This window comes from Anabrus simplex, chromosome 2 (genome assembly GCF_040414725.1).
Source record: "Anabrus simplex isolate iqAnaSimp1 chromosome 2, ASM4041472v1, whole genome shotgun sequence".
Classification (NCBI taxonomy): Eukaryota; Metazoa; Arthropoda; class Insecta; order Orthoptera; family Tettigoniidae; genus Anabrus; species Anabrus simplex.
In genome coordinates this window covers 1,329,784-1,356,679 of record NC_090266.1, presented here as the reverse complement: position 1 = coordinate 1,356,679, position 26,896 = coordinate 1,329,784, and the positions used below count along the sequence as shown (strand labels likewise).

The 26,896-nt window shown below is 40.7% G+C and overlaps 1 protein-coding gene across 1 annotated transcript in view; it reads left to right on the top strand.

Moving 5' to 3' along the window:
- Nucleotides 1–26,896, top strand: part of yata (N-terminal kinase-like protein yata) — an 882,319-nt gene that overhangs the window by 415,715 nt on the left and 439,708 nt on the right. Inside the window, exon 11 of the mRNA XM_067140315.2 lies at nucleotides 8,506–8,697. Coding sequence (XP_066996416.2) covers nucleotides 8,506–8,697 — 192 coding nt within the window. The remainder of the gene's footprint in view (nucleotides 1–8,505; nucleotides 8,698–26,896) is intronic.

Below are 26,896 nucleotides of genomic sequence, written 5' to 3'. Positions count from 1 at the left end.
TACCTCTCCAGAATTTTCCCCACACAGGCCCTTGCAGTGGCCTTACGCAAAGGATACAATTTGACATACTTGGTGAATGAGTCAATAACAACAAATATATACTGATATGCATACTTAGTTTTGACAAGAGGACCATACAGATCTACACAAACCAACTCTCCAGGTCCATCTGTCACCACCGCTTGCCTCGGGCCCTCCAGATAACGATTAGGATGTTTACTTCTTTGACAGGAATCACACTTTGCCAAAGTCTTCCTAATGTCTCTCCCCATATTCTTCCAGATGAAATTCTCCTGTATGGCATCCAGTACCTTGTCTGCTCCAAAGTGACCCAGCTCTATGTGGTAAAACCAAATTATATCTGGCCTGAGGGACTGTGGTACTACCACCTTCCAACGCCCCTTAAAATCCTCTCTTGACACCAAGTCACCTATCAACTTATATTTCTTACTCCCCTTAAGTATATATTTTCCATCTCCTTCCACTTCCAATTCTAGTTTAATCTCGCTCAATTCTTTGTCCTTGAGCTGTTCTTCTCTCATCTTTAAGAGTCTTAATTTCTCTTGCTTACTATCTTCCGTCCTCAAGCTACATATGAGTATTCCCTCCTTCTCTTCATTCCTTACCTTCCCTTGCATGTCAGCGGGGTGCCTACTCATATAATCTGCGAAGGCATTCTCACTCCCTGCTATATGAACCACTTCGAAGTCGTACTCTTGGATTGCCAGTATCCACCGCGACAAGCGACCCGAGATCAATTTACAGGTCCTAATGAAAGCAAGAGCATGATGATCTGTGTAGATCGTAAATTTCCTGCCTAACAAATAAACTCTAAATTTTCTAAGTGCATATACAATCGCAAGCAATTCCTTCTCACTTACAGTGTATCTTTTCTCGGCAGGGTTAAGCCCTCTACTGGCCAGAGAAACTACACCAAAATTACCTCCCTCGTCAGGTTGACATAACGCCGCTGCTATGCCTAAATCAGATGCATCGGTCATCACATAAAAGCCCAGCATTGGCTTAGGGTATCGCAATATGACTGCCTCGTGAAACCCTTTCTTCAAAGCCTCTAACGCTTCATCGTGCCTCTTTGTCCATTTCCATTGAGCATTCTGCTTTAGTAGCTCTCTAAACGGTTCTGTGAGATAGGAGTACTTAATCACGAATCGCCTGAAATAGTTACATACACCTAGCAATGATCTCAACTGTTTAGCGTTCCTAGGTGTCTTAGCCGAAAAGATCTTATCAAGCCTAGTTATCTCAGGTGTCACACCTTCAGGTGTGATCTCATGCCCCAGAAAAATGACACTATGGGTACAAAATTTAGATTTGCTCAATTTCAAGGTGAAGCCAGATCTCAATAATTTATTAAAAACAGTGCACAAGTTTTCTAAATGTTCCTCAAATGTTTTAGAAGCAATTACTAAGTCATCAATGTACGTCGTCGTGAACTCATTAGTTTCTGGACCAAGTGCAATATCTAATGCTCGTATCAAGGCAGAAGACGACGTCTTAGTGCCAAATGGTACACGGCAAAACTGGTACAGCTTCCCACGATGTAAAAAGGCTGTCAATGGCCTGTCTTCTTTTCTGAGAGGGACCTGCCAAAAACTTGAACTCAAGTCAACAGAGCTCAACCAAGGTCTACCCTCGAATCTCTGAATGAGCTCCTCTGTGGTCTCAGGTCTCTCATGATCAGCCGTGATGCGTTTGTTTATCTGCCTAGCATCTAAGCAAACGCGTACTGTGCCATCTTTTTTACCCACAACAATCAACGGGTTCACATACTGACTCACTGACTTCTCGATAATCCCATCTAGTAACATTTCCTTAATTAAATCATCTACAGCCTTAGCATATGCGTGGGGTATGGGATACCGATAGCTATCAAAACTCGACCTGTCAGTAACATTGAACGAATGTACATATGAAGTTGTCATTCCAGGTTTCTCAGAGAACACTTCCTTACATTCTATTAATAACTCTAATAATCTTTCCTTCTGATCTTTATCTAGATCCACCTCCTCTGCAACTGCTCTAATCTCCTCCTCTTTACTCTTAAAGTTCCCCTTCCCATCAGGGATACTACCATCTTCTCTCTCTGAATCATCACAATATTCTCCAAAGTCTCGCTCTCTCGACAAGGACAAGTTTTTCTCTTTCACCACCTGAATATGACACATCCCATATGCAAATTGGTTCTCTGTCACACAGTAGGCCAGCCTAACAGATTTCAGATCTTCCCCTGTCTGCAAACTTACTTCAGCATGCAGATAATCTAATTTACACTTACTCCTACTCAGAAAGTCTGAACCCAAGATAACTGAATAAATTAAATTTGGAACCACCAAGCATATCTGTTCAATCACGACATCCCCAATACCCATTTTAACAGGGACTTGGCTCTTGATTCTTTGCGACTTGTTACCAACTGAACCTCTTCAGAAAAATGTCCCAACATCCTTCTCACTATATCCTGTTCTGATGAATTTAAGTTCAGGCTCTGATTTAGTAACACATGCTCCAAGAAGTACTGAGTCATGCTACCCCCTCCCTGAGTCCTATATCTGCCAAAATTAATTTTGTCTTTAGCTTTCCCTTGAATACTATTGTTCCAAAATTTGGCCTTAAAGGCTACTTCAAATTCACTCAAGCAAGTAATCGTTTCCCTGTATACATCATACCAGAGTTTAGCCTCCCCCATAAGAGCCTCAGAAATCTTAACCTCTACGGTATCCCACTGGGTGATACCATCTGACAGCCCTTTCCCAAATCTTTGTTTAACTACCTTGAGAAATTCCATAGGACCTAATTGCCTATTATTGAACCGTGGTAACTCTACTTCCTTGACCACCTCAATCTGCTGTGCTACCTCAGTCATGTTTAACCCCTTCGACTTTAAATTAGTAAATTCCCACTCTAACTTTTCAGTTTTCTCTTTTGTTTCCTTAATTCTAGTGTCCACATTAATTCTCATTCCTCGAATTTCTTCTGTCACACTAGACTTCACGCTCTCCACTTTCTCCTCAAGAATAGATCTAAGTTCACTTTTGTCCTTTTCCATCTGAACATGTTGGTTTTGAAATTGAGTGATTTGGCCTTCAACTTTACTCTCTATAACATCCTGCCTCATTTTAATCTCATCCACCTTCATAAATTTCTTTTCCACCAGTTCAAACCTCCTTTCTGTATTAACCTTAACACTCTGCAGTTCTCTGTTAATGCTTGAAAATTTCTCTTCCATTTTCTCTGTAAGCATCTTGCCAAAACTATGCAACTCCTTCTGTTGACTCTCAATTTTATCACTTAATTCCTTCCCCTGATTACTAATTTTACTACTCAAATTATCCCCTTGATCACTTAATTTAGCCAACTGCTCTAATACTAACTTCATAAACTCATTATTACCCCCCATGTTACTTTGATTTTGCTCACTAGCTTCCCCTTCACCCCCCATTACAATTCCATACACTTTTTCCATAGACATATTTTCACTCAGACAACTACTTTCATCAAAACTTTGTATGCTTGTGTCAGAGCTGCTCTCCTGATCATTAACAGACATGCTTCCTTTATGCACTACACTTCTCAAATTTATAGCATTACTATTATTCTCACTAATATTCATGCTCCACTGATAAACATAACGCTCCAAACATGACAACACCGATACATAACTCCTGACACAAGCTCACTAAAACACTGGACCAAATGTGCCTACCAAGGTTATATAGCAAGTCTGGATATCATTCTGCCTCACGTTGGCGGCGCCAATTGTAACTATTTGAAGACTACCAATAAATAATAAAAATATATATAATTAATGAACGGAGTGAAATAAGTATAAATCCCAAGACAATGGGCGCCACCTGCAAAACAATTGCAGGAATATTTAATGGTGTAGAGCAACGAGCCACTCTCTCTCTCAAGGCGACGGTCATCAGGCTGACGAGGCTCCAGACTTGCTTTGTAACCTTACCTGTTTACCCCTGAAATTAGATGAAGGTAGCATGCCAGGTTCATCCTCACTCCACTGATAAAAAGATTTACTGCAAGTTTGATACCAGAACTTTACTCCCAAAATAATAAACAAAAATATAATAAATACCACAATAATCATCACTTAAAGAGACCCCCTCCTGATTGCCGTCCGCAAAGGCAACGTACAAACAACTACGACCAACATTAATCATTACCTCACGAGACCTACTCGTTTGTCGTTTACAAAGGCAATATACACACTACTAACAACAACCAAATCATTACTTCACGAGACCTACTCGTTTGTCGTTTACAAAGGCAATATACACACTACTAACAACAACCAAATCATTACTTCACGAGACCTACTCGTTTGTCATTTACAAAGGCAAATATACACACTACAAACCATCAATAAAATTGTTGATACTATATATACATTTCTTAACATACCTCCAGGTAAGAGTCCCACTACACTCACTACTGTTATAGAACAAAAATCGTATTCTGGTAGAGAAAAGTACGACGACTTTCTCTACGTACGGATGCAACCTTCTTTACGAAGAGCATCCCTAACCCTATTTACACACTTCATCGACGTCTTGAGTTCTTCTCGAGTGCCGCACAGATTGGTGTAACGCCTCAGGTTTCTGCAACTGAAAGTGGATACTCGGCCGACGATTTCTTCGACCAAGAATCAGCTCTGTGCTCAAACACACATCCACTACCGAATCTCGATTCTGTACGCATCACCACATCCACTGTACATAATCTCGTAGAAGAATTGTAGTCCAACTTATTATACAGAGTTGAAGTTACAAATAAACACTTAAGTAGCGTCTTTGACCTAACATCCGCCAGAAACTCATTAGCATCAGCAACATATAGCGTGCTCACTCCGAAAACGATACTCAAGAACAATACAACATTGCCTAGGACTATGCGCAAAGTAGCTCCCGCGCGCCGGTCCGAGTGAGAAAACACACAGAATCAGAGACAGAAACACAATCAGAAACAGCATTAGAGTTCGAATCAGAATGACTTGCCGCTTTTTTTTTTTTTTTTTTTTTCGGGGGGGCCCTCGAAGGCCGCTCCCCCCGCGTGACCAACGACTCAATCTACATGGCCTCCGACATGCTATTATTTCTAAGAAGAAGAAAGAGATAGCAGGGAAGAGTGGGAAGTGATACAAGGAGTATCTGCCTGTTTCCATGTCAGACACGCTACCAGGCGAGATTGTATTAGGTATATGGTGTTGAAGTATGGTATTGAAGGGTCAGGGAAAAACCACATAGGCAGAAAGAAGAAAGAGCCTACATGTAAAACCTGACATCTTGTGATAGCACATGCAAGGATGTGGGCTGGAAAAAGACCAGAGGTTGTGTTAGTTAGGAACAGGTTACATGCACAATACATAAACCAATTCCTTGCCTTTCCATCACCTGGGGATCAGTCCGTCTGGGCACTGCTGTGACTAGCACGGTCCTTGCCGGCTGCGGAGCCATGCGTCGAGTACCACTAGGGCCTGTCGCACGACTCCACCTCCTTGGGGTACCTCGTACCCAGTCTCCGATCCCGGAGAATGAGGCCAAGCCCGCCGAGGCGGGGGCCTCCTGGAAGGGGGTGGGTCATGGCGCCGGGCCTCCTTCCTCTCTGCCCGTGCCATGGCCCGGTAGACAGGGCAACTGCGATGGGAGGCCGGGTGGCCCCCCGAGCAGTTGGCGCACACCGGCGCGTCTCTAAGTGTTGCGCAGGCCGTGTAGTAGTGATCACCACCACAGCGGTTGCACCTCACCTCGAGCCCACAGCTGATCTGACGGTGGCCCCACCTCAGACAGCGAAAACACTGCAAGAGCTGCTGAGGGGGACGTTTCACTCTCACCTGACTGCCGCTACCCGCTGAGGTCCTCTCCTGATTGGCTCCTCGGTTGACTGCTGTCCTGGGAGCAGTCCTGGGTTGCGGCTTGGCGGTCCTCTCCTGGTGAGCCAGCGTCGCCTTCTGCTTCCTGGTGCGGCGTCGTCTTCTTCTTCTTCCCGGGGGTTGCTTCTCGGCGGGGGAAGAGGCCTCGTCCTGGTGGCCCTCTTCCCGGCCTGGTGACCCCGGGGTAGTTGGTGGCTCCGCTGCGTCGCCATCTTCTTCTTTCCCCTGGCTGGCGGCGGCGTCGGTCGTTCCCGAGGTTTGCTTCTCGGCGGGGGAAGAGGCCTCGCCCTGGTGGCCCTCCTCCCGGCCTGGTAACCCCGGGGTAGCTGCCGGCTCCTCTGCGTCGCCATCTTCTTCTTTCTCCTGGCTGGCGGCGGCGGTGGCGTCGGTCGGTGCTAACACTCGACTGCGTTCCCTGTCCTGGGGGGCGCACATCGAGGTCTGCAACTCGACAGACGTGCAGGCAGGCTGGACCTGGGCAGCAGTATCAGTACGCCAGGGGGCGTCCTTCTCCACCGCTGTGCTGCTCTCCACCAACACGGGCGCGTTCCTGGTTTGCGCCCGGGTAACAGGCCCTTCCTGGTAGGCCTGCGTCTGCGACCACTTCGCCCTGGTTGTCGCCTTGTTGGTCTGCGTGTACTTCGTGGAGTACAGCTTTCCAACTGGAGTCGCGCCGTCGCGGCGCTCGGGAGCGCCGCCGTCGTCCTCGGTCGTTGGCTCCGTCTGCGAGGCTGCCTCCTGGTAGCCCGAGATGTCCAGGTGCTCCCTGAGTCCTGGTAGCTGGGCAACCTGGAACTGCTGGGACGCGCGCTCCTCGTAGACCCTGAAGCTGGCTGCGTCGTTAGGGCGGATGATGATCGCCCAGGAAGCAACCATAATGCCGATGATCGGCAGGAGTGGCTCTCCGATGAACTCCGCAGTCGCATTCAGGTGGTCAAAGACGCTCAGCGTCCCCTGGTAGTCGCTTTCCCCCGGCCGGTTGAACACCACCAGTCCCGGGCGTTCATAGCTGGGGACATCCGCCGTGTCGAGCGCGTCCAGCAGCTTCTCGACGGCTCCCTGGTAGTCGTAGTCGACCAGTCTCACTGGTAGGGTCGGCTTCTCCATCTTGGTCCTCCTGTAAAATAACCTGAAACAGAAGAAAGAGCGAGCACTGAGAAGTGCTACAGCTCAGACAATGCTCCTTCGAAAATGTACTAACAAGTACAGCTGCCTGACTAGTACTGGGAAAGTACAGAGCGCCTGGCAAGGAGAGAGAGAGCGAGCGGGAGGAACACGTCCTTCCACTACGGCTGTCGAACTCGTCCCGACTTGCCGCACACGCGTACATGCTTATATAGGCTTGCTACACGTGGTAATCGCGTCCTGAAAAGTTTAGTGGTAGCAACGCTCACACCGGCACTTCTTCCCGCGTCACTCTGTCAACACAAACCTCGCTCAAAACAAAGCCCTCGCATTGGCTATCAAGTATATGATGTGACATAGACCGTCCACTCATGTATGTCCACATTGATTCACTCCATTTCTTCAACCGATACAACCTGCCGTACCCCGTGTTTTCAAGCCACTTGTTGCAACACATCCAACTGACTTCAACCGTCCTTCCCGATATAGTCGCAGTTTTCCCAGTTGCACAATCCTTACGGCTAGGCCATATTTACGGACTCTTACCCAAACGGAAATTTATACAAAATATAATGATGAACATATGCAATATTCCCTAACTATACATTCTTCTTATAATATTACGTTTATACATTGTAAATAAACAAAATTACATGATTTTAACCTTACAAACTATATACGAAAATTTCCTAACCTAAAAACTCGGGAGTCGTACATACGTACGGTTACATGTTTAAATTTTATGTAAAAATATTACATTGCATATACATGAAGTGGTTAAGTGTAAGAAAGGGCCGGGAGCCCTAACTTCGCCACAATAAAGATGCTTTAATAATAATAATAATAATAATAATAATAATAATAATAATAATTGATTGATTGATTGATTGATTAATTGATTGACATATACTTGGGGTTGTCCTTCTTAATTCGTTCCTCTAAGACCAGACGTAAAGTCAGGATTGCTTCACATGTTCCTGTATTTCTCCTGAAGCAAATAGATCTCTCTGCTCAGCTCCAAATTATCTTTCCATTCTTCTGTAAATAATACGGGTTAAAATTTTGCGGGCATGAGATACTAAATTTATGTTGGAGTAGTTTTCACGCTTGTCAGCGCCGGCTTTCTTGGGAATAGATATGACATTCTGCCAAAAATGTGATGGGAATTCTCCTGTCTCATACATCTTACACACTAAATGGAATAATGGAATTATATATACTTGGGGGATCTTCAAAATCTTTAAGATACAGTAAAATGTACTTGATAAAATTGTGATATGTCTTCATTTCATACTTAATGCTTTGTGGTCTTTCATTTTTGGTTATCTGATAATGTGAAGTGTAGGTGGGCTACAAAGAATAGAGAACTTGTGACCTCATTTTTGCTTAGAAACAAATCTAGCTATACAGTTTATACATTTTGCAAAATCATTATTGGCCATATAATTAATTTTATTAATGCTGTTATTTTCTAGGTGTTCTTGCTCTGGCTGCAACCCAGCAGTATTTTCTGTTATCTGAAGTGGCAACACGCATTTTACCTGCTCTTTGCCAATTAACTGTTGACCTTGAAAAGTCAGTGAGAGACAATGTATTTAGAACTATTAAAGGATTCCTTGGAAAATTGGAGAAGGTTTCAGAAGACCCTAGCCTTAGAGAATCTATGGGTAAGACTCATCCATTTTTGAATTTAATATATGATTTTTCAGTAACAGTATACTGAGCTCACTAATCATACTTTGCTTACAGCCAAATTATATTATACATTAAATTATAGAAGAAGCTATATTTTGTTGTTAGTACTATTGATTTAGTTCTGCTGGAACTGTGAACAGTGCTTATGAATGTGAATGTAATTATATTCTTTACAACTGGTTAATATATTTTGCATGCCTCTAAGTGCAATATAGAGCATCATCAGAAGGGAAATGGTCTGAAAACATTCAACAGGTGAATTTTCTTTTCGTTCGTTCAGCTTCCACAGTCTGTACAGTTATATATACAGTGGACACCGCTTATTATAATTGCTCTGGGATGAAGATGATTTGATAACATTAACCGATTGATGACAGTAGTTGAAAAATAAAAATTGATAGGTAGCCTACTGTATTTACTCATAGCCTACATGCACTACAATGAAACAGATACCGGTACGCAACACTGCAATGCAGTTGACTGTTCACCCAGCGTCAGTGGGTAGGGTCTGACACATCCCACTCTGACGAGTCTAGTGTCAGACCTAAGACAAAACGCTGGTTAATAGAGCAAACGCCTGAAAAGCCTTACATCTGATATGTTTTCAGCTATGTAATATAGTCTCTAATTGTTGTTTGCTTCTGGTTGTCTCTCAAAAGTCCATTAATGAATCCTTCATATTCATGTTTTTGGAAGTCCTCTGACTTACGCTGAACACCTCGTCGCAAGATATCTAGCGCCTGTCGCATTTCAGCATTCGTTGGTGTTCAGGAAGTTTTGGCAACATCGTCATCAGCATCGCTATCTTCTGCTCCCTGCTCTTTGCCTCTGATATCTAATTCTGCGGAAGTAACTGCCTCACATATACAGTCTTCTGTCTGTTTCGCATCATTAATGATGCCGTCATCAATGTTCATCCATTCCTGAAATTCATCTTCCGTTAAGCCTGTCGGAAAATGTTCAACGTTCTCCTCTCCTTCTGGTAACTCTCTTGTATGCACTCTACTAGCACACTTGAGAACGAAATCCTTGAAAGCAAATGTGATAACATAAACCGAATTTGTGATCACAATAAACTGAAGATTTTCAGTGTTTCACTATTTGTCCGTACGGGACTTCATAAAAGTGATTATATAATATGGTTGATAACATTATCCGTGATTACTATAAACGGCGTCCACTGTATATATTGTAATATGCCACAGTATATGAACTATCAAATGATATCTTTATATCTAGCCAAAGTCTGTGTACAATAACAAAGACCTTGTAAATAAACTAACATCTCAACATCACAACATTGAGACAGAACAAGTAAAATTAAGTATATAACCAATGAGACATCAACTTACATTTTTTTTGCTATTTGCTTTTACGTCGCACCGACATTGCGACGATGGGATGGGAAAGGCCTAGGAAGTGGAAGGAAGTGGCCATGGCCTTAATTAAGGTACAGCCCCGGCATTTGCCTGGTGTGAAAATGGGAAACCATGGAAAACCACCTTCCGGGCTGCCGACAGTGGGGCTCGAACCCACAATCTCCTGATTACTGGATAACATACGTCTTAAAGCTTATAAAAGAGTTCGCAGAAGCCCCACCATACCATACAAACATCAATTTAATTAAAATCAGAGTGTACGTGTTTCGTCCTTGTATCATGGACATCATCAGCTATTACTTAAGTACCATTTAAAAGCAAACGATAAAGATATCACATAACAAGAAATGGATAAAATTACATAAAGGCTAAAATGTCAAGTGGTTTAAAAGTCTTTCATTGATTGTAAATTAAGGGACTAACTTGGGCTCTTCTTAAAATGGATTATGTTGATTTAGACATTATATTATTATATTCTGAGTTTGGAGAGTCTTGACTTGTGCTGTGTGGGATGATGTGTGACATCATGCTCGCGCCAGGGTGTTCAAAGTTAAGGTATTGAAGGAACATATATCCTCGCTGGCTTAAGTTGGTTTATCCACGTCTTGGTGTGAAAGGGTTGTTGTGCCTAAATTAAGCCTCATCAGTTGGAACTTAGCACACCTACCAAGATGCAAGGCTAGTGCATACTGTGGAGGCCACTACATAGACTACTTGAAGCCACCAGCAGTGCCTATGCACTATGAGAGACTATGTCTCACTTCCAAAAATTGATGCCTGCCTGGCCATCAGATGATACTGATGTTGATTCCCATAGGGAACATGAAATATTTGTCCTGAATGAGTAAATTTATAATACCAATATAATGGTCCGTTATTGGACATTGTTAGCTGGAAAATTTATGATGTCCAATAACGGACCATTATATTGGTATTATAAATTTACTCATTCAGGACAATTATTTCATGTTCCCTATGGGAATCAACATCAATATCAAAGGGAGAAGTTGACGAAATATGGGTGTAGCTAATATAGGTGCCTTGGACCAATGCATCTGATATGTAGGTTTCTTTACAATGCTTTGCAGTATTGTCGGCACGATAAAAATATACATTTCATCAATTGTTGTGTCCTTCCATTCCGGAGCATATCTGTTAGTCTCGGTCACCAAAATATCTATAAAATCATCGTCAATGAACTGACTAATATAGTGCATAACATCCTCACAACAGGGCTGGAAATGTATTACAGGATTAGCCTTGAAAGGAAAACGTGGTGGGGCAGGTGGTAGTGTTCCGGAAGTATCAATTTCACACCACTGTCTGGCACTTGCAATATCATAATCAGATGAACTAGAACTACCACTTTCTTCTTCTGAACTGTCCTCAAAAACTTCTTCAGAACTATCAGACTCACTCAACTCAAAGTCAAACTCTTCTTCACTCTCCATTTTCACCTAACAGACAAAGTACACTTAGATAACAACAAATATGGGAAAGCCGCGAAAACGAACTGCCTGAGTCACCAACATCCACTACGGTTCAGTCAGAGACATCTGTTGGCAAAAATAGGACCCTAAAGTAATAATTTTATAAACATCAGGCAGAAATATTGAGAAACAACAAGAAATGAGTATATTCGGGCTTGTAAATTAGGTACCGATCAATGAGCGACATTCCCGAGTATACTCAGGATTTTATTTTATATAAATATATAAAACCCCGAGTATACTCGGGCTTTCATGTTAAGAGGTTAAGTAGCTGATGAGGGCATTCTGCAACTATACCCCCTCCACCAATCAGCCTATCCTGGCTACGCTACTGATCTGTCGTGTCTCAATATAATTCTGGTAGCTCATAGGTATACACTGCAAAAAAAAAAAAAAAAAAAAAAAAAAAAAAAAAAATTATTTTGGAGTATCAAGCATGCAAGCTGATTACCTCGGATCGAGTAGGGGTATTTCAGTTGCCTTGACAAAGAATACTGCAATGTATTCGAAACGTCGGCAAACTGTACGTGATATGCGTACAAGTACAACACGATTTAACCCGGAAATTAAATTAAATAATGTTACAAATTGTTTGGTTTTGGATTTTTGAAGTCAATATTATCCCTTCTTTTCTCTTTCTTAGTATTGTATATGGCCTCCTCTGGCATTGTACAGATTTCTGACATGCTGTGACATTTTTTTCAATCAGGACATTGATTTCATCTTGAGGAAGAAGATCCTATTCAATGTGGGTAACTCTTATGGGGTGTGAGTGTATCTGTGGTGGTTGTGGCCGATCAAAAACAGCCCTTTTTGAACCTTATCCATGCATCCTCAGTAAAGTAGTAGCTGGCCAATTCATATTGTGACGGGGTCCGCCATTTTGTATGGAAGGTCTTGGAGGAGCGATCCATCTTGGTTCCCAGTCGTGAGTGACATTATCTAGTAAGGCTCTCCTGGTCGCTTCAACTGGCAACCAGTCAGAGATGAGTCAAGCCCATCTGCTGCCACCACTAGCATGTCACGGTACGTCACCGGGGACCTCTCGGCGGTGTAGATAGGGCCTGAAAGTATAACCAGAGCATTCGGTCTCCTGAAAGTTCCAGAGGCTTTTCTTCATGCAAAGTATCTAGAAGGGGTGACCCCCTATAGGAGACAGCCCAAACAAGGTTCGACAGTTCAGTGTGGTCTTCGTCAGTCAGTAGTTGGGAGCAACCAGTGCAGTTCTGTCAGTGACAGTGTTGTGGACTGATGGAACAGCGGATATGGGACTGTGAAGAGAAGACTGCCGTGTGCACGCACCTAAACTGTGGACTGGGTGGTTTATTCGTGATCTACCCTAGGGTCTGAGTGACTGAACAGTGAGTGCATAGTGTGTAAGTGATCATTAGAGTTACCGCCCTGCCATCATGATGAAGGTGAGCAATGTTCATCTTAAAGGGTTGTACAAATGGTCAAGGAATTTCAGCGGTATGCCAGTTTACATATCGTTTGACGAGCTGTGGCCACGCGCTGTGTTTTGGTGCATGAATCGTATAACGAGCTCAGCTCTTAATGACACAGTATCTCGCTTATCTTCGTATATTATATTCCTTTTCCAATACAGGGTGGTTGGAAACAGTGTGAACAGAGTATACGAGCATTGCCGTCACAAAAATGAATGTTCATCTTAAAGGGTTGTACAAATTGTCAAAGAATTTCACCAGTAAACCTGTGGGCAGTTAACCCAGGTATGAAAAGATTACCCAATTTTATAAAATATCTCAAAGAAAGATACATTGTTAAACGTAATAGTTCTGTAGTGGATCATCAAATAGATCAATGTAAGAATACAATCAAGGTCAGTAACCTCATAATTCCTAAGGCTGATAAAGGCAACACGATAATCATTATATAACTAAGAATGCAGAATACCTAGCTCTTAATATAAGGAAAGATCTTCGTTGGGGTAATCACATAAGTATGATACAGATCTCTGCACATGGTTATGAGGGTATTTAGAGGTTGTGGTAAGGATGTAAAGGAGAGGGCATAGAAGTCTCTCGTAAGATTCCAACTAGAGTATGGTTCCAGAGTATGGGATACTCACCAGGATTACTTGATTCAAGAACTGGAAAAAATCCAAAGAAAAGCAGCTCAATTTGTTCTGGGTGATTTCCGACAAAAGAATAGCGTTACAAAAATGTTCCAAAGTTTGGGCTGGGAAGATTTGGGAGAAAGATTAGCTGCTTGACTAAGTAGTATGTTACATGTTATAAACCTCATGATTAATGCGTATTGAAAGTTGTTATGACTTAAAAACCAATGAAGGCTATTATTAATCCACCTATTCAGAAATTTTTGTCCACTTTTATGTGGTTACAAATACATACTAACACAACACTTTCGGGACATGTTTCACCCTTTTTGTAGGGCATCTTCAGCCTTATACAATCATAAAAATATTACGCATAATATTAAAAAAGAAACTAGAAAATTAGCCTTGTAACCTTATTACTTAAAATATTGGTGCACATAATGTGAAAATGGAATACATTCGATAAATTCACAGTAAAATGTCAATTGAGCACTGTCAGTGGTCATTCTAAAATCATTTGGTACGAGACTAAAATTTCTTCTTATATAAATTTTCAAGTTCTAATTGAAATGAAATGAAATGAAAGTGCGTATGGCTTTTAGTGCCGGGAGTGTCCAAGGACATGTTCGGCTCGCCAGGTGCAGGTCTTTTGATTTGACTCCCATAGGCGACCTGCGCGTCGTGATGAGGATGAAATGATGATGAAGACAACACATACACCCAGCCCCTGTGCCAGCGAAATTAACCAATTATGGTTAAAATTCCCGACTCTGCCGGGAATCGAACCCGGGACCCCTGTGACCAAAGGCCAGCACGCTAACCACTTAGCCATGGAGCCGGACTCAAGTTCTAATAAAATGGTATAATTGAATTTGTCTGTTATTTCTCCTAACATGATAGTACATACATTTTGTCTCTAAAAAATAAAAGTGATATCACAAACACAGAAAAATATGTCTTGAAAAAGACGTGGTCGTGGTCGCTGCTTTTGTCATTAATGTGAAGGTAGTAAAACACTTGAAGGGTAGTTGTAAAGAATGTGGAAACTGAAGCCTCGGTATACGATCATGAGAAATGTGGAACATCATGCAGGCATAATTTTGTAAAGCACCCTTGCCAAGAGTTTTCAATAGTCTACTGGAATAATTGTTCTGTTTTAATAAACGGGGTTAAAAGTCAGGTTGTGAGTTTCACAAATGGGAAATGTCTTCTCAGCTTTAATTACTGCGTTGATAGGGTGAAACTTCCTTTTGGGGATCATGGTAAGTACTTACATGTTAATATATGGAATGATCTTCATTAGGGTAATCACATAAATATGAGTGTAAATAAAGTGTACAGATCTCTGCACATGTTTATGTGGGTATTTAGGGGTTGAAGTAAGAATACAAAGGAGACGGCATATAAGTCTCTTGTAAGATCCCAACTGGAGTATGGTTCCAGTGTACGGGACCCTCACTAGGATTACTTGGTTCAAGAACTTAAAAAAATAAATAAAAAATAAAAAAATTAAATAAAAGGGGCAGCTTGATTTGTTCTGGGTGATTTCCGACAAAAGAATAGTGATACAAACATGTTTAAAAATTAGGGCCGGGAAGACTTGGAAGAAAGGAGACGAGCTGCTCGACTAAGTGGTGTGTAATATCAATATAAATGGTGTGTTATGGGACATTATACATTTTCCAGGTAGCTCATTCCTGGTTGCCAGCGTTTCGCCCCAGTGTGCTAAGTCGTGCTCATCAGTTGGTAAATAGCACACCCACCGAGATGCATGGCTAGTGCGTACCGTGGAGGCCACTGCGTAGTCTATTTGGAGCCACGGGCAGTGCCAAGGCACTATGAGAGACTTTGTCTCATTACCAAAAATTTATGCCTGCCTGGCCATCAGATGATATAGATGTTGATTCCCATAGGGAACCTGAAATATTTGTCCCAAATGACTAAATTTATAACACGAATATAAATGGTCCGTTATTGGACATTATGAATTTTCCAGCTAACTCATTCCTTGTTGCCAGTGGTTTGCTCCAGTGTGCTATGTTGGGCTCATCAGTTGGTAAATAGCACACCCCCCCAGATGCATGGTTAGTGCATACCGTGCATGTTTGGGAACATCTCAGCAAATTAATTAGCAGTTGAGTTCGAACTGGTGACAAAAGCACAGTGATAATCGATAATGTGATTATTGAATTTCAAAAACTGCATCTTATATTTCCAGCTACTATCGAAAGGAAAACAAATCTGATTTGATCTCAGAAAGCGAAAACAAGCTCGGATATTCAAAATCTGTACAATAACGTTGTTCATATGTAAAACACACTCAAAATCCGTACCATTTTTTGGAAAAACCGGAATACTTGGCAGGTATGTATAAATGTGCCATACATTACTTTCTTCATAACCAAACTAATAGTACATCCAGCAAAACACCTGGCACTTTGTTACATCTAGAAAGTAATAACACTGAAAAGACAACTCAAACTCCAAGCTGCAGAAAGTTCTGACGCACCATGGTACGGAAGACCAGGAAGGACAAGTTCGGGAATGGAAAAGTCTGAGAGGAAGTGGAAATGGGAGACTCCCTACTACAGAGGATTCAGAAAGCAAGACTGAAGTGTTTTGGCTATGTAAGATGGATGAGTTCAACCAGGACTGCAAGAAGAGAATATGAAAGAGAAGTAAAAGGAAAAAGACAGTGGCCAGACCCAGAGGAAAATGGACAGATCTGGTGAGAAAGATGTCAAGGGTTTATTACCCCCTGTGGGTGGGGGACACAGACGAAGAATACACCCGCGGTATCCCCTGCCTGTCGTAATAGGCAACTAACAGGGAAAAGGGATGATTGAATTTGAACCATGAAACTACTTGTAATTAATACCACCACTTGGGGAACACCATAGGTTGCTTTTACTTGCGCGTGGTACCACTATATTAGGTACAAAATCTGTTTTTACAGTATCTGTGATTGGTACCACTATATGAGCGACACCGTGGTTCTGGCTTGCCTATGATATGTACCCACTATATGGGGAACACCACGGGATAGTAAGAGTCCCTTTGGTTAGTACACTTATGTGATGGACACCATAGGTTTGTGTTGCCTGTAAATGGTGCTGCAATGTGTGAGTGACCATAGGTCTGTGTTACATCTGCAAATTTCATTACCTGTAAGTAGTACCATAATGTGTGGAATACCGCAAATCTTCACTACTTTTGATTAGTACTGCAACATGACAAATACCATGGTTCTACTTTCCTAGCGATAAGTACCATTACAAGGGGCGAATGACTTGGATTTTGGACCCCTTTAGACTACTGGTATCATCGATTCGGTATTGTGTTATAGAAGCAGTCCCTTGGTCATTAATACTATTGTTTTACGTCTGTTTCTGTGAATGTGAGTCATTGCAGGTCAGATCCACTGATTGTTTTAAATTCATATCCATCCATTCATTCTTCATCCTCACATTTTGAATTGTGGTCATTGGAGGAATTCGGACTTTTAATTTGTCATTATATTTCATCTCATTTTGTACCATTAGGGGCCGATGAGCTAGATGTTAGGCCAATCAATCAATCAATCAATCAATCAATCAATCAATCAGTCAATCAATACTGATCTGCATTTAGGGCAGTCGCCCAGGTGGCAGATTCCCTATTTGTTGTTTTCCTAGCCTTTTCCTAAATGATTTCAAAGAAATTGGAAATTTATTGAACATCTCTCTTGGTAAGTTATTCCAATCCCTAACTCCCCTTCCTATAAATGAATATTTGCCCCAGTTTGTCCTCTTGAATTCCAACTTTATCTTCATATTGTGATCTTTCCTACTTTTATAAACGCCATTCAAACTTATTCGTCTACTAATGTCATTCCACGCCATCTCTCCGCTGACAGCCCGGAACATACCACTTAGTCGAGTAGCTCTTCTTCTTTCTCTCAATTCTTCCCAACCCAAACATTGCAACATTTTTGTAACGCTACTCTTTTGTCGGAAATCGCCCAGAACAAATCGAGCTGCTTTTCTTTGGATTTTTTCCAGTTCTTGAATCAGGTAATCCTGGTGAGGGTCCCATACACTGGAACCATACTCTAGTTGGGGTCTTACCAGAGACTTATATGCCCTCTCCTTTACATCCTTACTACAACCCCTAAACACCCTCATAACCATGTGCAGATATCTGTACCCTTTATTTACAATCCCATTTATGTGATTACCCCAATGAAGATCTTTCCTTATATTAACACCTAGATGCGTACAATGATCCCCAAAAGGAACTTTCACCCCATCAACGCAGTAATTAAAACTGAGAGGTCTTTTCCTACTTGTAAAACTCACAACCTGACTTTTAACCCCGTTTATCAACATACCATTGCCTGCTGTCCATCTCACAACATTTTCGAGGTCACGTTGCAGTTGCTCACAATCTTGTAACTTATTTATCACTCTATAGAGAATAACATCATCCGCAAAAAGCCTTACCTCCGATTCCACTCCTTTACTCATATCATTTATATATATAAGAAAACATAAAGGTCCGATAATACTGCCTTGAGGAATTCCCCTCTTAATTATTACAGGGTCAGCTAAAGCTTCACCTACTCTAATTCTCTGAGATCTATTTTCTAGAAATATAGCAACCCATTCAGTCACTCTTTTGTCTAGTCCAATTGCACTCATTTTTGCCAGTAGTCTCCCATGATCCACCCTATCAAATGCTTTAGACAGGTCAATCGCAATACAGTCCTTTTGACCTCCTGAATCCAAGAAATCTGCTATATCTTGCTGGAATCCTACAAGTTGAGCTTCAGTGGAATAACCTTTCCTAAAACCGAATTGCCTTCTATCGAACCAGTTATTAATTTCACAAACATGTCTAATATAATCAGAAAGAATGCCTTCCCAAAGCTTACATACAATGCATGTCAAACTTACTGGCCTGTAATTTTCAGCTGTATGTCTATCACCCTTTCCTTTATACACAGGGGCAACTATAGCAACTCTCCATTCATCTGGTATAGCTCCTCCGACCAAACAATAATCAAATAAGTACTTCAGATATGGTACTATATCCCAACCCATTGTCTTTAGTATATCCCCAGAAATCTGATCAATTCCAGCCGCTTTTCTAGTTTTCAACTTTTGTATCTTATTGTAAATGTCATTGTTATCATATGTAAATTTTATTACTTCTTTGGCCTTAGTCTCCTCGTCTGTCTCGACATTTTCCTTGTCAAAGTTAAAAAAAAAAAAATCTAAAATCTCTTTATTTGCAAATGAGGTGTCTACCTCGGTGGCAAATGGTACACTAAAATACATTATTATTGTAACCAACAATCTTTACATACTGCTGACTGAATACTTCATCCTTTTGAAGATCCTCACATACACACTCCCCTTGTTCATTTATTATTCCTGGAATGTCCTTCTTGGAACCTGTTTCTGCCTTAAAATACCTGTACATACCCTTCCATTTTTCACTAAAATTCATATGACTGCCAATTATGCTCGCCATCATATTATCCTTAGCTGCCTTCTTTGCTAGATTCAATTTTCTAGTAAGTTCCTTCAATTTCTCCTTACTTCCACAGCCATTTCTAACTCTATTTCTTTCCAGTCTGCACCTCCTTCTTAGTCTCTTTATATCTCTATTATAATGAGGTGGGTCTTTACCATTCCTTACCACCCTTAAAGGTACAAACCTGTTTTCGCATTCCTCAACAATTTCTTTAAACCCATCCCAGAGTCTGTTTACATTTATATTTACCGTTTTCCACCGATCATAGCTACTTTTTAGAAACTGCCACATGCCTGCTTTATCAGCCATATGGTACTGCCTAACAGTCCTACTTTTAAGACCTTCCTTTCTATCACATTTATTTTTAACTACCACAAAAACAGCTTCATGATCACTAATACCATCTATTACTTCAGTTTCCCTATAGAGCTCATCTGGTTTTATCAGCACGACATCCAGTATATTTTTCCCTCTGGTTGGTTCCATCACTTTCTGAATCAGCTGTCCTTCCCATATTAACTTATTTGCCATTTGTTGGTCATGTTTTCTGTCGTTCGCATTTCCTTCCCAATTGACATCTGGCAAATTCAGATCTCCCGCTACAATCACACTTCTCTCCATGTCGTTTCCCACATAGCTGACTATCCTATCAAATAATTCTGAATCCGCGTCAGTGCTACCCTTTCCCGATCTGTACACTCCAAATATATCAAGTTGCCTATTATCTTTAGAAATGAGCCTTACACCTAGAATTTCATGTGTCTCATCTTTAACTTTTTCGTAGCTTACAAATTCTTCTTTCACCAGAAAGAACACTCCGCCTCCCACCCTTCCCATCCTATCTCTACGATACACACTCCAGTGCCGTGAGAAAATTTCTGCATCCATTATATCATTTCTCAGCCATGATTCAACTCCTATTACAATATCTGGTGAATATATATCTATTAAATTACTTAATTCTATTCCTTTCCTTACAATACTTCTACAGTTCAACACTAACAATTTTATGTCGTCCGTACTTGATTTCCAGTTCCCTGTTCCCTTATTACCGCTCCCTAGGCCATCCTGTTTCCCTGAATGTACCTCCCTATTACCCTTCCAAACAAATTCCCTAACTTATACGTACCACTGCGGTTTAAATGAAGGCCATCTGAGCGCAGATCCCTATCTCTTACCCACCCATTTGGATCTAGAAATTTCACTCCCAGTTTCCCACATACCCACTCCATAGTCTCATTTAAATCCCCAATCACCCTCCAGTCAGTATCCCTCGTACACAGTATTCCACTAATAACAATCTCCGCTTTCTTTTAACACGTATTATTTACAGAAGAATGGAAAAACAAGTCGAAGCTGAGTTGGGAGAAGATCAACTTGGCTTCAGAAGAAATGTAGGAACACGTGAAGCAATCCTGACTTTACGTCTGATCTTAGAGGATCGAATCAAGAAAGACAAGCCCACGTACATGGCATTCGTAGATCTAGAAAAGGCATTCGATAATGTTGATTGGACCAGGCTATTTATGATTCTGAAGATGATAGGGATCAGATACCGAGAACGAAGAATTATCTACAACCTGTATAAAAATCAGTCTGCAGTGATAAGAATCGAGGGCTTTGAAAAAGAAGCAGCAATCCAGAAAGGAGTGAGGCAAGGCTGCAGTTTGTCCCCTCTCCTTTTCAATGTTTACATAGAACAGGCAGTAAAGGAAATCAAAGAGAAATTTGGAAAGGGAATCACAGTCCAAGGTGAGAAAATCAAAACCTTGAGATTTGCGGATGATATTGTTATTTTATCTGAGACTGCAGAAGATCTCGAGAAGTTGCTGAATGGTATGGATGAAGTCTTAGGTAAGGAGTACAAGATGAAAATAAATAAGTCCAAAACAAAAGTAATGGAGTGCAGTCGAACGAAGGCAAGTGATGTAGGAAATATTAGATTAGGAAATGAAGTCTTAAAGGAAGTAGATGAATATTGTTACTTGGGTAGCAAAATAACCAACGATGGCAGAAGTAAGGAGGACATAAAATGCAGACTAGCACAAGCAAGGAAGAGCTTTCTTAAGAAAAGAAATTTGCTCACTTCAAACATTGATATCGGAATTAGAAAGATGTTTTTGAAGACTTTTGTGTGGAGTGTGGCATTGTATGGAAGTGAAACATGGACGATAACTAGCTCAGAAAGAAAGAGAATAGAAGCTTTTGAAATGTGGTGTTACAGAAGAATGCTGAAGGTGAGATGGATAGATCGAATCACGAATGAAGAGATACTGAATCGAATTGGTGAGAGGAGATCGATTTGGCTAAATTTGACGAGAAGAAGAGATAGAATGATAGGACACATCTTAAGACACCCAGGACTTGTTCAGTTGGTTTTTGAAGGAAGTGTAGGTGGCAAGAACGGTAGGGGTAGACCAAGGTATGAATATGACAAACAGATTAAAGCAGATGTAGGATGCAATAGTTACGTAGAAATGAAAAGGTTAGCACAGGATAGGGTGGCATGGAGGGCTGCATCAAACCAGTCTATGGACTGATGACTCAAACAACAACAACCTAGTACAGTGTGCACCACATCTTAAACATACACAGTTCAAACCTGGTTCATGATAACGCGTAATATTACACAGTTTATAATGGAACCCATGAACGGAGAACCTTGTCAGCAGGTGTCGCAGTTCATATCCACCTTGAACCCACTCGCGATTTAGCATGGCATCGGTAGAGTAGAAATCTTCCCAGATGTCAGCCTTCTTCGATCGTAGGTCTCGAAGCAGATGTATATATGGTGTTGTTGCTGGAAGTAACAACTGTAACCTTAGCTCTTCCACATAAAATCCCTCTCTGGATAGCTCATACACGAGCCGGGAAGGAGAATATTTGGAGAGGCACAGAGCCCGTTTCAAGTAGATTGCCTTCAACTTCTCGATTTTATCTAACTGTTTCATACTCAAATGTTCCCAAATGTTTTCCAAGCCATATGTTGCTATAGGGCTGATTTTTAGATGAAAGAGTTTTATGGCCGTTTCTAAAGACAAGTTTCTCAGGTGCTTAATGTTAGATATTGCTTTCATAGATGCATTTAGACGGTCTATGAGATGGAGGGTGAAAACATTACCTTGGGTTTGAAAAATTACGCCCAAGTATTTAAAATGCTTTACGGACTTAAGTTCTTGGTCTGGTACTTATATCAGCTTGCCTTACGTTGTTGGTACCAACGTGAAACACTACCACCTTCTCCTTCCCCTCCTCCCTCTCTTCTACTTTCCTCAACATCTGCCTCAACCTAATTCCTGGATAACACTCTACCCTGGTACCCTTTCCTCCACACACTTTCCCCACGTGTCTAACGATGGAATCACCCATGACCAGAGCCTCAACCCTACCCACCTCGTTTGAACCCCTCCCCTCCTGGTCAGCCCTTTTTTTCCTGATAACTGCAGAAGCTACTTCCTCCTCCCTTTTCTCCTTCCCATGACCCTGTTCCACCTGTCCTTTCCTATCATCTACTCTACATTTTCCTTTCCTACCTTTTCCCTTCCTCCTACTCCCACACATCTCAGCAACAGTTCCCTGTCCCTCATCTTCCCTCTGTTGTTCTACCTGGAGTGACTCGTACCGATTTTGCACAGACACCTGTCCTGAATTCTGATCCTGAATAGAGCTCTTAGCCTGCAATCTCCTTCCCCTTAGAACATTAGACCACCTGTCTTCTACAACTCCTCCCTTTCCTTCCCCTCCCTCTTGTACACCTACTGTAACCTGTACGTTGTTTGAGGGAGTTCTATCTTCCTTCCTGTCTTCTGTGAGAATCCTAATTATCTCCCTCAAACTTTCCAACTCCTCCCTCATACCCCTCAATGCCTCGCCACACCCACAGAAACTACACTCGCGCTCCTTAGCCATTCTTTACGGGGGGGGGGGGGGGGGAAATGAAATTAAAAATAAAATAACTTATTTGCAAAAAATAAATGAACGGAGGAATATATTGTCTGGGATAGTACACAACAATAAGGTAATTAATATACGACTACACTACAATACTACTTAGTCGTGCTCTATTTTTTTATCCTACAACCCCTGACAGGATAAAAACTGCTGTTAATTACTGAATATCGAAAGTAATAGCCTACACAAGAACTACACAATTCCAAACTGCAATTAAGCCTATTCTAATTACAACAACAGTATTTTAGTACGAGTTTCTACGGATACCTCTACTACACCAGTACTACACAAATATTTTACAATAATAAAATAATCACACTAAATTCTAATAGGATATTACTCGTATACTACTGTACAGTATACTACAGTAATGTTAAACTACTTTCAGGCGTATCCTAATTACGGAACCGTACCGTATGTCACTAAACTAAGCACAACAGAAATGAAATTTGCAAGAACTACTGTACTCAAAGATTACCAACGAAGCTAAATGCTTAGACAAATTATTATTAGTATTACGGTCTAATAGATACACACGAAAAATAACACACAAATATAGCAGGCAAGATACGGCACTATCTAAATGTACTGTATCTATACTACAATGTATCTACACTACACTACCCTGCGTTTGGTTAAATGCTTAAGTATCGAAAAGATTGCCGTACACGAAGAAAAACACGAATATAACTGGCAAGATACTATCTAATATATTATACCTTATCTTCACTACAATTCTACTGAAATGTGGTTATGTGATTATTACAGCTGGTGGATTACTATTATTTTCCCTACTCCACGGGACGGAGAATAAAAGTGTCCTTAATTAGGCCTACTGAAAAATACGAGGTTGCCTACAGTAATTTCTCAAATATTTCTATCAAAACTACTACTACTACTACTATTACTACTACTACTACTACTACTACTACTACTACTACTACTACTACTACTACTCCAGGGACTTGAACTGCAGTTACTGGGATATGTGAACTTTATTATTATTAGCTAACCGCTCATAAATACTGAAAGATCGAGGGAGCGAAATATAAATTACGGATACTTTAACTACCTACTTAGAAGTACCAATGAATGGAATACAAGATCAGCTGATTTTTATTTATATTTACTTGACTACACTACACCCTTTGTTCACAACTTAGCCAACAATGCAATATTTGAATATGAGGACCGACAATAATCAATAACAATACAATGACTGTTAACTATTACCGTGTAATCTCTTTAACTTCTTTTTAAATGGAGGTTTACAGGCGTATCGTGGTGTTTTTTTTTTTTATGTAGTAAATTATTACCTTCGCGATAGTTTGAACGGATATCTATACGAAATACCGGAGAAGTTGCTGCAGAAGTTACGGTACTATTCCTTATGATAACCTATCTTTGTAAGTATAACCAACGAACCTACAGATATTTACAAATATTTTTAAAGTTAATATTATTACCTAAAGTATTTCCTAAACCTAAAATCGAAACAAGGTACACCTAGCTAGCCTACTTAACCTAGAAAACGTAATTTACTGAAGACCAACTGAATTACTTGTTACAAAATTTAAATAAATGTCACTACTCCCAATTTCTACCAACAAGCACTAAACACCACTATATAAACAGCACTAAATGAATCAGATATACACAAAATTTAGCTATTTCAATAGGTTTTCACTACTTTATCACTACAATAATGCAAGAGCTCTCTCAACTGCCAACCGTTCTCAAGCGCATCCAACAATGCAATCCAATAATCCTTTAAACAACAAGCATCATCATCATCAAAGATGTCGAGGAGTGAGGACAAGATTGGGTGAAGATTATGAGAGAACAGTGGTTCATGGACAGACAGAAATGGAGGGGGCTCATGCACCACACCCGGGCAACTGGAGATGGTCAACGATGATGATGATGATGATGATGATGATGATGATGATGATGATGATATGTAAAGAAATGTCACAGCACCATACATAAGCAAAATATAGGGATTTACAGGAACCTTACTGTTGCTTAATATTGCTTTGGGCATCTTTTTTTAAAAGGTCTCTCTAATACTGTTGGTACACAAATGGAATGAGATTGGCAACACCCTTTCTTCTTGGGTTGAGATATGGCAAGCAGTTTTCTTTAAACCTTCTTCAACCTGAACATTTCTACCTGAGGACCTTGTCTTTGTTGATACCTTGCGTGTACAGTCACTCACTTCAGAAAGCGGGCACGTAGGATTTATCAATGTTACTTACATACACACAATATAAAAGCAAAAAATATATATCAGAACAAATAAAATTACACTGCGATATTTGTTTGAATACAATATATATAAATATTATTTCAATTTTTTTTTTTCAATATATAAATGCTATTTGTTCGGGGCGTCAACCTATAGAGATCTTTTGCCTCTACTTGCACTATGTGATATGAACCTGCGTGTAATTGGAATGGAGGAAGTGTAGAGTGTTGAATCTGAGGAAAGGAACATTAAGAATGACACAAAAACCCAGTCCCCCGGCCAAGGATATCAATCATTTACAATTAAAGAACCCTGACCCAGCCGGGAATCAAACCCGGGGCCTCTGGGTGACAGGCGGACGCGTTGCCCCCTACACCGCAGGGCCGGACTCAAACACTTATAATAATAACACAAAATAGAAGATAGTTGCAGAGATGTGGAACCATGTAGATGAACAGTCCATGCAGAGTGTCACCCAGTTCATCTAAGACATATGGATAACAGAGGTCTTGCCAGAGGAATGGACCTCGGCCGTGATTCATCCACTACACGAGAAGGGAAGTAAGACGGACCTCAACAACTACAGACACGTCTCCCTGTTGCTTGTAACCTACAAGAACTAAAAGCATAAAGAGTAGCCATGTTTAAAAGCATGTACACACATTACCTATCGATTCTGCATGCATCAACTATCGTACTAAACTTCTTCCGCTAGATTCTACTGCTATCTTAGTATAACCTATACACATGAACTTAAAGTACAAAGAATAGCTATGTTTAAAAGCGTGTACACATCACGTATCTATTTTGCATCTATCGACTATTGTACTAAACTTCTTGCACTAGAGCGTGCAACTATCGCTTCAAATCAAATCAAAATTTCTTTATTTGCAAATGAGGTGTTTACCTCGGTGGCAAATGGTACACTAAAATACATTATTGTCAAACACTAAATATTAAATTAACAAGAGAAGAAAATTTTCCTATAATACAATATTATATAATTTACGCTAACAATTTTTTCTATTAAACACACAGCTCATCCGTAATAAATTTACATTGTTTACACAATTCTACTTATAATAACTCCTGTACTACTTACAAATATAGTCATCTGATATACAGTATGTGGAATTGCTTCAAATGATACTGTACAACTGGTATAAGATTAAAATTTACATTGCATTTATTTACTTTTTCTTTTCTTTACCCATTCTGGAACCTAAGTAGCATAACGATCTGCGGCGTCTTAACCAGAGCCCCTTTTACCACCAATTTTCAGAGTTCCTGAAGGGCCTTCACAGCTACCTTAGCGGTCCCACGGCCCTCAATCAATCAATCAATCAATCAATCAATCAATCAATCAATCAATCAATCAATCAATCAATCAATACTGATCTGCATTTAGGGCAGTCGCCCAGGTGGCAGATTCCCTATCTGTTGCTTTCCTAGCCTTTTCCTAAATGATTTCAAAGAAATTGGAAATTTATTGAACATCTCCTTTGGTAA